The sequence below is a fragment of the Hirundo rustica genome, chromosome 9 (assembly GCF_015227805.2).
Source record: "Hirundo rustica isolate bHirRus1 chromosome 9, bHirRus1.pri.v3, whole genome shotgun sequence".
Lineage (NCBI taxonomy): Eukaryota > Metazoa > Chordata > Aves > Passeriformes > Hirundinidae > Hirundo > Hirundo rustica.
Genome location: NC_053458.1, coordinates 7,519,733 through 7,532,844, shown reverse-complemented (window position 1 = coordinate 7,532,844; position 13,112 = coordinate 7,519,733). Strand labels below are relative to the sequence as shown.

General features: G+C 42.7%; 1 protein-coding gene across 3 annotated transcripts in view; it reads right to left on the bottom strand.

Annotated features, from left to right (window-relative positions):
• Positions 1-13,112, bottom strand: part of LOC120756363 (BEN domain-containing protein 5-like) — an 887,649-nt gene that overhangs the window by 76,787 nt on the left and 797,750 nt on the right. For all 3 annotated transcript variants that reach the window (XM_040072626.2, XM_040072624.2, XM_040072625.2), the window contains exon 11: positions 3,549-3,711. In XM_040072626.2, the coding sequence (XP_039928560.1) occupies positions 3,549-3,711 (163 nt within the window). The remainder of the gene's footprint in view (positions 1-3,548; positions 3,712-13,112) is intronic.

Here is a 13,112-nt window from a genome sequence, read left to right as displayed (position 1 = left end):
TCAAACACTTAGACTGAAGGTCTGTCTTCCATTTTCATGCATGTAAAGTATCCACTTATCTCAAAAATTACAAAGTATGTTTCAGTCAGCACACAAATCTGAAAAAAAAATGGATCATCTCACCCAATGTAAAAATATACCTGTTACTGTCACGCAGAGGTTTGTATGGATCAGAGTTAGCATGTAAAGCCTGTAGAACATGAAGAGATAAAAAACCCACCAACAAACCTAATCCACTTATATAATGGCATGAAAGGAAGTAGTACTGTGATCTTATTTGCCACAAATGCTGTGAAGAAAAGAAGCTGACAGGTATTATTATTTACCACAAAGTCAATTCATAGTTTGTTCGGTTTTCTTACCTGTCAGCAGGAACAACACTAGGCTAAATTAATATTTTGCAGAATCTGGAGATCCTAATTGGTTTTGTTCCCTAAAAGGAGCCAGTATGGCTGGTTCTGGATGTGTGATTGTCTTGGTTTTGAACCTCAACAGTGATCCACTTTGTAGTCTCTTTTCATGGTCATGGGTGACCTGAATTTGAGTCTGAATCGCAGTCTGCACTTAAGCCAACAATTTGACCAATCCTAGCCTCTCTGATCCTGTTTCCATTGAAAGGAAAGGGAAAGGGAAAAAGGACAAAACTGAAAGAAGAAAAGGAAAGGGAAAGAAAAAGAAAGGAAAAAAGGCTCACACAACCAAATAACATCACAGTGGGATGAAGGGAGTTTTGAGAAATACATCTCTAAAGGCAGATCTCCAGAATACTTGCACTATCAATTCACAGTTCTTGGGCTCGCTGTATTTTCTTCATTTATTTGCTTGAGTTGCTGCCTGCATGTATGTAGATAGTTAATAGAAACAGCCCTGTCCTTGGAGGCCAATGTGAACTGACTGCCTGTGTCTTTGGTTCAGGTCCATTAAAAAACCCGAGCATTAATTAATCACTGACTTGCAAATAGCTTGGAAGGGCTGTTCAGGCTAAATGTGAATGTTCTGTGATTGTTTTACTTTCGGTCATAGGCACTTCGGTGATGTGAAACTTCCTCCCCTGCCAGCACAGGATGTGCATAAATCCAGAGGCTACTCCTGTGCTGGATCAGACCAGTCTAGAGACGATTTCAAACAGCTCCGTTTCTTTCACTAACTAGAGAACTGCACACATGAGGAAAAGATCTCATAGACAGTACTCTGTAGGATGGAATTCCTACATTGGAAGGGAAATAATAAACCTTCCAGGGCAAAATGCCAGTGGAGCATACTCCACGGGCAAAGAGCCTCCCCTGCTTGCTGTCTGGCAGGCCAACCAAAACCCGTTTCCCCTCCTTTTCCACTCAGCTGGGTGAAACCCTAACTGCAGGAACCAAGCTGCTGCCTAAGCTTTCCCCATGCCAGCTCCAAGAAGATTCTCTGATCTGGAGCCTCTTTTCTGTACCCCAGCTGCTGGTGGAATGAACAGGGGATGGAGCATCTCTGCCTGCAGCAGGCAAGGCAAGCCAAGCAAATGGAGATGTTGGACCCCACAGGCGACACCTCTGCTATGTGAAGCATGAACCAGAAATCTGTACAGTAAAGAAAACCAAGGCAGTCTGACCTACCAGTCATGAAGGAACACATATCCAAGGGAATCATGATCTCATGTTGTTTTAGTGCATTATTTGGGCTTATATTGTATTTCATTTTTATATTGGGTTTTGTAATGGTTTCTTCTGCACCACCGTGTATCATGAGGTTTGTCCCTGCTCCCTCTCTCCACCCATCCTCCCACACTGGAATGTAATCCAACTCTGTTCCACTCCCACCTTATCCCTGATTGGGGAGCGGCTTGTCCCTGCCTCTAGCCCCTTCCCGCCCTGGGTAAAAGCCCTGGGACAACATGGGGCTCTCTCTTGCCCTTGGGACCAGGACAGGGGCGGCGACCGGACTGAGCTCCGGACTCTGCGGGGGCAGGACCCCAGAATAAAGCCATGATCCCCCCCGGACCGAGGGCAGACTCTTCCCTTTTGCCATGGATTGATGCCTGCTCTATCTAAAAAAAAAACGTTTGCAGCCTCCCTGGGATCTTTAAGGCCCTGAAAGGAAAATTCCTTCTGGTGTGCTTTCTCTCTCAAGCTAGCCGAGGCAAAAATGGACTCGGTGTTCTGGGAGAGAGAGCCACTGCATCATGTGTATAGGGGCTCTTTCCACTCCTCACTGTAAAAACTGTTCTTGATAAACAAGGAAGAGAATTTTCAGCACAATGAGCACAAAGTGAGAAAGAAAATTAAATGTAAAACTAAGGCACAGGTTCTTGAAACACCAAAAAACCAACTTAAGAAAATAAATACCTAAACCTAACAGTAACAAGTGGGGGGTGGTTTTGGCTTTGTTTGTTTGTCTTTTTTTTTTTTTTTTTTTTTTTTTTTTTTCCCCCCACAGCGGCAAGATATACTGCATTTGTGAATGTTGCAAGGAGCTTTTCCTTCAGTTGACTTTACTGGGCAAAAAAAAGAGCTTCTATTCCAAATGCTCAAGCCTGGCAAGTGACTTTAATACATTCATCTCCCTCCTTCCCCCAGATCTCACTTTCAGTGGAGAAGTCAAACTAGAAAAGCCCAAATGACAAACAGCTCCTTTCCCTGCTCTCTGTTTCTTGCTCTTATTCCCACACTGAGAGCCCATATACATGGATGGTGAAGAATTATGTCTCATATTAAAATTTCTCCCTTGCTACTCCCAACTTCCAAAATGCAGCAGAGAGGTAAATAGGCAGTCACAGCTAATCTCTCTCCCTCTGCAGTGTTTCTAAGCCTGTGGAAATTTCTAAAGCTGCCAAGATAGAATGACAAAATGAAATAACACCCAGCATTGAAGTATGGGCACTGGGTGTTTGATTGAGCATGGTGACAAAAAGGAAAAGAAAAACATAAAAGCAGATCATAAGACCAGTCAGAACAATTCTACAAATTGGTGATACATTGAGATAGCCAGATGGATATGTGTTTTTTGAGGAATGAGACACCGCTTCTATCTGAGCACTCAGAAATGCCAACAACTTTGATGGTTTTGTTTTCACAATTTGACTTCCATTTCTTTGTCAACTGGCACTGAAGATTTGTCCTCGAGGCAGCTGCAGAACCTAATGGATCCCCTTGGCTGCAGTTCAAAGGCAGAGGAGATATTTCACTCAGTACCAAAGATGCACTCTCCACTTGCTATTAAAACAATAACACAAACACAGGGCTAATGAGGGAATAAGGAGAGAAATGAAGAAAGAAATAGAAAACTGTGGAAGGGAATGGATCACAGACCCTCCAGAACTAGCTTCTATAACAAGTGTGTGAGACAATCTCCTACAAGAGGGAAATGGCTTATTTGATCTAATGTCTTTTTCTTCTTGAATTTCCACGGTATGGAGAATCAATATGAGGGAAATTAAAGCATCAGGAGCAGACTCACATTTCCACTTGTGTGTGTTTCTATCTCAGCAAACTCTTATGGAGACAGAAGTATTTACCTTAAGTGCCTGGTTCACGTGTGGTGCAAGAGGATGGATTTCAAAAGGATACAGGCTTCCTCGGTGTAGGGCACGGCAGAAGCAGTTCCACCCAAAATGTAGCTGTAGAACGAGACCTCCAGAGTGTAGCAGTAGGATGTGTCATTTAAGAGCCCGCCAAGGAAGCGCCGGCCTGTCCCAGCTTTCACAGCATCCCTGTTGAATGACGTACTGGACTGCAGGAGCAAGAACACAGGACAAGAGGAGAGTTCAGGAGTGCAGCTGGTGCCTTAAGTTTTAGCTGTCATGTTTTTCAGATTCTGTGCTGCCTAGGGGTGTAGTTCTGAGTCTCATATTAAGTGTTAGTCAGCTCTCTTCACAGAGTAGTTAACAAAACCTTTTCCTGCTGAAGAACAAGGAGAACAAGTACAACTTTCAGGCCCAAAAGCACAAACAACAGTGGACTGAAGAGAGAAACAAGAAGGATGGGACCTCACAACCTGAAGCTGTGGTTGGACAATTGGGCCCCAAGATGCAAATGGACCAAAACTTATAAAAATGTGAGACCTTGTGACCGGTCAGCCATTTTGTGACCATTTTAAATCTACCTTGGGTGTAGCCCTGGTCAGGCTCCTCTGTCCTGCCCAAGGTATATCCTAAAGGCCTTTCAATCAATACCTACTTTATTCTCTAGCTCTGTCCAATCTCTGATCTAGGTCAGACTTCTCAAGGCATCAGAGCAAGGGAAGAAGTCTCTTCAAAGAGAGAGCAGCTTCGCTCACTTTGCCAAATCTCATTCACACTGCTCTGTTTTTTGATCATGGGGGGAAGCACAGTTCTGGCACACAGGCTATAAATGATGCATCGCAGACTATCACAGAATTCATCTGGGTTCACCATTAATATCAGCTTTTCCTCTTCCCTCTCGGATAACACAAAGCAAGGCTGTCACGTGCATGAGTTGGAAGTGAGCCTTCCAGATCCCCCATGCTCAGGAGTTAAGCTATACCATTGCCTGGATACTGGATTCCTTTGTCTCCACTGCGTTCCCCTGTATCATAACCATTCCCTCCACCCCTTCACCTGGACTCTTAATCAAAGCAGAAATACAGCGGTATTTACATTTTGGTGAAACTTTCTCACCTAAGACATTTGACTGGTTCTTAAATTAGGTCACAGAAATTTCCACTTCACTAACTTAAATGTTAACGGGGTGCTGCTCTGTGGGTAGAAAAATCTACCTCACTATTCTACAGCACTAGCAGCACAGTATAAAAGGCAGTATTTTGTGCTATTACTGAAGATCTGGCTTTAAGAACCTTACAGCTTTATGACTATTCATTTGAGGGGTGGAGGGGAGGACTCCAAGTATTTCCATAAATGAGTTTTAGCTCTCCTTTGAAGGCATGACATCTGGAGACTAAAGGGCAGCTCATCCTCAGGTTGATTGAAGTCTCAGAGCTTGTTCCTACCAACTAGACAGAAAAATGGATTCTGATTTCATTTTGATTTTCAGACTCTATTTAGAAATCTCATAACCATTAGACTGAGCCAATCTGGGCTCAGCACGAGGTAGTGACAACCCCAAGAAAATGATCCAACTTGGATCTGTTGTATAAAACGTCGTAGTATCTCCTGCTGTAAGAGTTTTATGTTGCCAGTGAAACACAAAGGACCCTAAACACAGCTCATTATTCACTCGTTATGCTCGTGGTGGATTCTTTGAGCTGTCCAGCATCCTCCTATGGAGCCTTAGGGCTGCTGCCTTTTCTAGCTAACTCAAGGTGAATATTTATGAAATCCATCTCTTACCAAAACTGGGAAAAATTAAATTTCCTTTGTGTTTAAGAAATGAGATGCAATGGTTCAAAATGTTGCACTTCTCTAGACTGAGAAAATGAGGCTAATACTGAAATGAGCAACGATTCTTGATAAATACTGTATGCCAGGAGATATAAAAAGTAGAAATACCCGTGGGTTTATTAACATTCTGAATGTCTTGAAATCTCTCTCATGTTGTAAAAAGGAAGGTTTTCCACCTCAATTAGAATAAAATGGAATTGCATTTCTTATTAGCATTATATATAGGTGTTTCCAAATGCAACTTCTTGTCTTTTTGGTAACATAATATTTAACTTTATGGCAATTTGTACACAGAATGCATTCTCCTATTAGATAACATATAATTTCTGCCAAATTACATGGCAGAAGCCTGCCGGATATTCTGAATATTTATGGGAGAGGGAGTAAAACACTCATAAGGAATGTTGGGAAAATTAACTGTTAATTTGATATATGAGATGAAACACTTAAAGAGGTCAATGAGAGGAAATTATCTCTGGCTTCCTGCAAAAGAAACCTTCAAAAGACTACTGAGATCCTGAAACTGGGGAAAGATTTGTCCTCAGTTAAATTTCAGAAACAGAGGAAGACGATCATGCTCTGGGGATTGCTTCCTGAGCCAAGTGAAATTCAACTTTAGCGGATGTTGCTTCGTGCTCAAACAAATGCCTGCAGTGGAACTTTTAATGCATGAGAGCATCAACAGCTGATGGAAACACCGCAAAGGAACAGGACAGCAAATGTGTCAGGACAGGATATTGGGCTTTGTGTGCAGAGGCATCACTCATAAAGGGACTAAGCTAATTCTGAGGCTGTATTTGGCAAACAAGGAAAAACAAGAAAAATGTGGGAGGAGGTGACTCAGGCAAGACATTAGGGATGGAAGTACTTCAGTGAGTAGGAGACTCAGTTACTGATATGGAACATTTGTGAGTTATGGAATCTCATCAACTATGTTTAAAAACAAATTGTACAACTATCTGCTGAGTACAGTTCGTGTTTTTGGGATACAGTTTGCACGTGAAATCCTCTCCCTATTTCCCATTATCTTAATCAGGCTAAAAGAAAGTTATGAGTAGAATTCCTAATAGATGATTCTTGAGATAAATCTTACATAATATTTTCATCACAGTTTTTGGCACGGTAAAGGAGAACCATGCCAACAAAATTTGCTGATGACACACTGTGGAATGAATCATCATTATGGAGGAGGTTCTGAATATCATACAAATAGAAAAAGTAGTGGGATGACTTTGAGGGCCAGAGTGATTGTAGTCAGATGAAACTCAGCCACACAAGTGCTAGGTCATGCACTAAAACATCATTAAAAAAAATCTGCATCAGGCTAAAGCCTTGTCAGCTGGAATACATGAAGAGAGAATCTGATGCATTACTTCACTGAAGTGATTTTTGCTTTCTAGCAGAAGTTGAATCTAGTTATTGGCAAAATTATATTTGTTGCTTTTCAAAAGTGAAGCAAAAGTAGTTTAAATATTATCAAGAGAGTAACATAAATGGCAAAAAAAAACCCCAACCAAACAAAAAACCCCTGCCAAAATTTAGAACTTTTTAGATATTGCATTTTTATAATGCTGTTTCATGGGGCTTGGGGCTTTGGGTTTTGCTTTGGGGGAGCATAGGGTTGTGTTCCTTTTTTTGTGTATGTATTTTTGGGTGTTTGTTTAATAGAAGAGTTTCAGTTTCAGCTGTACAAAATTACTTGAAAGTGCAAAGGCATTAATAAAATCCTCTGTTAATTTCTTTGCCAAGTGGTACTGAATTTTCAGGAATAAAAAGCTGACCCTTCATTTAGGTGCACAAATGTAGATTTTAAACGTTATCATTGTCCTCATTTTGAAAAAATATCTAATGGCATAGACCAACTTGGTGTGTTGAGTAAAAGGTAAAATCTCTCATTTGACTCAAGAAGGTTGGGGTAGAACATGTCAAATACAAGTTTTGGAACAGCAGCTTGGGCCTGGCTCTAGAGCAATTGTTATAAGCCAATATATATTTCATATTTTATAAGAGAAAAAGAAAATTACAGATTAAAGAAAACTTAGGTAATGACGAGAAAGAGCAGCAGGTACTTGTTGAGTCTAACCTTCTATTCACTGTTTTAGGTCAAGATAAATGGAGTAGGGGGGGGAAAAAAAACCCACAACAACAAAAAAATCAAAACCAAAAACAAACAAACAAAAGAAACCCCACACCAGGCAAAACTTTGACTCCTCACCACAGCTGATCTTGAAGTTTTGCCCATGCACATTTATTTAATCAAACCCTAATCCAGGGAAAAAACTTGTGGGGATGGCAAGAGGAGGTCGCGAACACAGGGAAAGTTGTCTGCAAATGAGTCTCTTGCTTTTCTGGGAGAATCTATTTCCCTAAACCCCTTTGCAAAGCTAAACTGAAGTCATCATTAAACAAAGGCACTGAGCAGGCACAGCAGGAGAACAGCTAAACAAATATTTATTTCTCCAAGGCTGAAACGCATAGGAGTGTTAACAACAGCAGCAGAGAGAAGAAGTACAGTCTGGTGGGTGGGGGGAACACCAAAGACTTTGAAGTTCTTAAATAGTGATATTTGTATAAAATCAACAGTAATGCATTATTAAAACACACAGATACATTAAAGCTCGCGGAAGGACTTTGCTTCCCAGCTGGTGTGGGAAAATTCAGTGAACAAATAGCTATCCACAGAATTAGAAGCTGCCAAGAAATCCGGTGTTAAAAGAGCATAGAAGGAAGAGCGAAGGATTCCCTTTCTTTCTGGTGGGAAGAAACTCACCAGAAAAGCAGATTTCTAACACATTTGGGACCCTCAAGGTGTGCTGACCCTCTCTCTACACATCAGGCATTAGTGGGCAGCTTTCCCAGGCCTCCCTAGCAGACTTCATTCCTCCTCCCCAAGCTATGCTGAGTGTGAAACTATGTGGCCAGATTCCCCACTGGGAATGGCAGTGAACAGCCAAGCAGCACAGAGACATTTGTGACCCAACTGGTCCTTATTCAAATGTTGCAGCAGATAAAGATGCATGGAAGGAAATGAGAAAGAAAGAAAAAAAAAAAAAAAAATCTGGAGTGATTTCAAAGCAGAAAAATACCTTATCCCTTGGTCAGACCCGTCGAAGTGCCAGAATCCCTGTCTCTTGGCTGGTAAGGACACTCTGCCCCACAGTGTGTCTCCTCAATGAATTCAGCCCCCTGGTAGCCAGTTTGTGAGCTCAGCAGATTGGGCAGCTCCCACAGGGCTGAGGGATACTCTTGGCTGCTCAGCACTGTTCCATCTTCCCGCTAACAACCACTGGAATGAATGCCCTGGGCAGTCCACGCTCACAAATTAGGCAGGGTGCTGATTACCTCTGCATGCCTCTGTCAGTCACAAGAGTGGCTCCAAAAGGCAAAGAAGGAGATTTCTCATACATCTGGGACAGAATTTGCCCCAGGCCACCCTTTGTAGCTCTGATGGGCTTGGAATATGAGTGGCCTTGCATGGTGGGAGCTTCAGCTGGTGGGACCTCTCCTCAGTGTTTGTGTGACCTCAGAGGGAACTTGTCTTGCTTCAGCATCAGAAAACCTCAGGCTACACAAAAAGAGGAATTGAAGGCAAATATCAGTAAAACTGGATCCACTTTCGAGTGGCAGAAGGTATAACAAAAAGGGAGGAAATGTCAAGCAGGCTGTGCCCAGGCAGTGATGGATGGGAGCTTCATTGTACCTTTCAAGGATGGCAGGACAAAGGGACCTTCTAATCCAGGACTCTTTGGGAAATTAATCTTTGTCATCTTCTGGAATTGCTCAACATGTTAAGAAAAAAGGAGCAAGGTATGACAGTACAAGTCAGACCTTGCCAGGCTCCTAACATGGGATCCAGGATATGGACTGCACATCATTTCTGACCAATCCTAAGGTGTTTCCACAATCCAGCAAGAAAAGAAAATAAAAAGTACAAAACATTCAGAAAAATGCCAACCAGGCAGAAATCTGGTCACAGACTTTGACAGAATGCAGAAGATGAATTTCTGGCATAGCAAGGTCCAGGGAGGTTCCTGAAATCCAAGAGAGAGATTTTACCAGCTGTTCACATCTCCTGCAACACAACTGATTATGGATGTGCCTGTGGAAGGAAACAGCAAATTGCACATATCTTCAAAAATCTGAGCTCTAGTGAGCACATGAATGATTCCCAGATGATCCCTTCTCCTCACAAACGAAGTATCTGCATGAAACTCAGAATAAAGAGGTCTTCCCTAAAGTTGCTGATATTTATAGATGATATAGGTCCAAGAAGCATTCTACAAAAGGATGTAGCATGTACAACTTCATGCGCAAAAATCAGAAAACTATGTTGGAAATCTTTCCTGGAGAAAAGCAGAGACAAAAACACTAAGAGGATTCATGACTAGAGAATGGTTTCATATTGCAATATATAGTTAAAAAAATGCTGGGTAAGCCTATGCCAGTTCCATAACTGTGTTTCACAGCTGAGCCTAACTACTCCTAAAAAATCCCATTCCAAACCACGTAAAACTGCCTACACTTTGCTCATTCTATAGTTAAGGAATAAACACTTTACCTGCTGGGGTAAACAGGGATTATGCATACAAGTTGTTTCATGTTCTTCAGCGATCAACACCAGCAATGGCCAAGTGTAATCAAGACTCATTTACAACATCACCAGAGCTGTCTGCTGATGCCACTCTTATAGATGAAGAGAAAGGGGGTTTTTTTTCCAAAGCAGGTCTGACCTCTATGAGCCCCGAACTCAGTGTTAAAAAGAAAGTGTTAATAAAAAAGTTAGTGCTCTAGAAAAGAGGAATGGCACACTTGTCATCAAGGAAGAATAGCCGTGCCATTGGGAAATGGACTGGAGCCCAGACAGTGTCAAATCCATCTCAGAGAGCAGTTTTACAGTATCAGCCATAACTCGCTCACTCTCATTTTCTAGAAGGCTTTATTGAAGTCTGCAAAAGTTTGAGAAAGGGCACAGAAATGCACTGGCTTTGGAATCTCTAACACAGAAGGTAGCAAATAGCAGTATTACAAACTGTGGCTCCCCTGTTTGCCCCTGCACAGGGAGATTTACAAGGGTGCAACTGGCATTTTGCTTTCTTGTGTGGACACAGCTGATTCCTGCCATGATGTGTCCAGCTGTCACTTCCTTGACCCTGCCAAACTGTCTCACAAGCAAAACTTAACCTCCTTACTTCTCTGAAAACACTGAGCAAACTTGTCCCTTCAAAAGCCAACTTGACTCTCTCATCACACCTACCTCTCACCAGCTCCATTAACTCTATCAATAGACTGTAACGTAAATGTGTCGGTGTTGTTTGGGGTTTTTTGGTTTTTGGTTTTGGTTTTTTTTGTGATAGACTATCATCAGCTCCATGCCAGCTGGGTCTGGAGACTTGAACATCCCGGCATTTGGGAGGCTGCTACCAGGCATGTTTCTTCCAATTTATTTGACAAGCTCCAGTCAGCATCAATCCCCAAAGCAGACAGCTGATCTGAAGGAGGGAGCAGGCAAAGAGGAAAGATTCTGGGAGCAGAGGTGTGATGAAATGGGAACAGAGCTCAAAATTACTCCACGATTCATCTCACCTTGCAGCTTAGCCGTGTTTCTGATGCACAGGAAGAAAATGTATTTAATCTCAAAATCAATTGTGACTGCTGAAATCTGGGAAGAGGAGGTTTAGAAAAGTTCAGGATAATTCCAAAGAAGAATTCCATTGTTTGAAGCTTTTCCAGATCCCTTATGGACAGGCAGATTAGACTGATATTCCTGTGAACAGGGCTCACTCACTCTCGCAGAAGGCTCTGCAGTTGACAGCATTTTGCTTTGTAACTTCTGTGCCTGGTAGGAAACACTGAGGTGGGCAGCAAAGTTTGGGCTTAGCTGGGCAATATTCTCTGGTCTAGAGTTTGATTTGCAGAAATCTGAGGAAAGGCATGCAGAAGAGACCTGGAACAATTGGACTTGCACCAAGAATGTGAGAATACCTGAAACTTGAAGACCAAATAGCCTCGAGTCCTAAGAGATTTTTAATCATTCTCCTCCCTGTTTCTTCTTGCCTTCTTCCCCCTGCTCAGTGGAAAGCAGAGAGCAGTCAACCTCTCTTAGAGGTAGCATCACTGCTGTAGGAGTACCATGAGCAGAACCTGCCTAGCACCACATTCTCAGGCTTTAAAGTGCAAGTCTCCTCAGAGAAATAACAGTTTAAAGGTACATTGCCACCACACACACACCTGCTCCCTGAGGGGCTTCATTATCCCTCTAATGTGCAGTGAAGGAATACCAGATCCTTTCCCCTCCCAAGTGTCTTTCAGTCATGCCTGCTTAAGTTTCCTGATAAAAACACATATTTGCATGGTCATTAGTAGAGAGGTTGGAAGGAGGGAGCTTTATGAGCTCTCAGTTTATGCCTCAAGACCAAAAGTACCAAATTAGTTCCTTTTTCTTTTTTAAGAAATTCTGCAGCTAGAGAAGTAACTGGCTTTCATGCTTCAGGGTTTCAGCTGTTCAAATGTGAGAAGTACAATAGCTGCACTTTTTACTGCTCATTAATATCTGTGCTCTGCTGTACCGCTCCAGGACTGATGGAGGTCTCTGCACCTTGAACCAGCCACCCTGGCAGCACCAGTGCAGGGATTTGGCCTGCATTTCACATCCCCCGGAATCCTTCCCCACATGCACCTGAGCTGATTGCAGCTCCCACCTCCCCCGGTGCTATAGCTCTGGAGTTGTTTATTGAGTTTGCTGGCTTTAGCACAGCAGCTAACACGACTGGAATCCAAATCAAACCAGCAGCTCTTCTGAGAGAGAGCTCCTTAAACAACATCTGCAGCCAAACAAAGCACTGTGGCAATGGCCTGAGACCTTCACAGAGCCAGACCAGGGTTTCCCTATGGAGCTGGGCAGCCCATCACAGCCTACTTGGAAAAAACAAGGGGAGGAGGCAGATTCCACCCCATCCTGAAAGCAAACCTCAGAGTTCCTTGCTACTGGATCTGCCATCCTGAACACACACACACTCATGTTTTTGTATCCGAAAAGATCCTTCCTCAGGTCCTATCAGCTCCTCCTTCAGTGAGTCTGCAGCTCCCCATGGTCAGAAGTTTACTTAGCCACAAGTGACGATGTCAGCTACTCAGACATTATCCTGTCACCCATGAACCAGAGCTACTCTAGAACTTACCTCCCTTTTGAGAGCCAGCCCAAGCTGTGACCAGTGATATACACAAATAGGGGGTCTGAAAATGCTGCAGGTTAATAATGAAGGAAGGGTCTGCTTTGCCCCCCTGGTTTTTATACTAAAGCTGACTCTGCTCCTCAGAGCACATCCCCCCCAAAGATGCCAATGGTGGCATTTCCTAGTCTAAGCTCTACAGAATAATCACACTGTTTAGAAAGTAACTCAAGTCTCTGGAGCTCTCACTTTCTCCATTTGTCAGTAGAAAACGAGACATTTCCTCAAAATATACAATAAAATAGCCTCTAGCAATAGCCTGCAATGCTTCTTTTTACAATACTTTTATGAGCGTGAGCATAGCCTCCTGGGAGTGTTTTCATAATCATTTATACAAATGACAGAAAACTACGACAATGAGGAGCAAAAAGGGAAATACAGCCAACATGCACCCAGATGCTTTGAATAGTCTGCAGAAAAAGGGGTTTGCTCCGTGGCAAAGAGAAGTTCTCCTCTCTTGCAGGCCTAAATCAGGGGATCACAACCTTCCTAAGGTGGGACAGGATGATGCTTCCAGAGCAACCCAGGGCAGCCCATTGCTCACA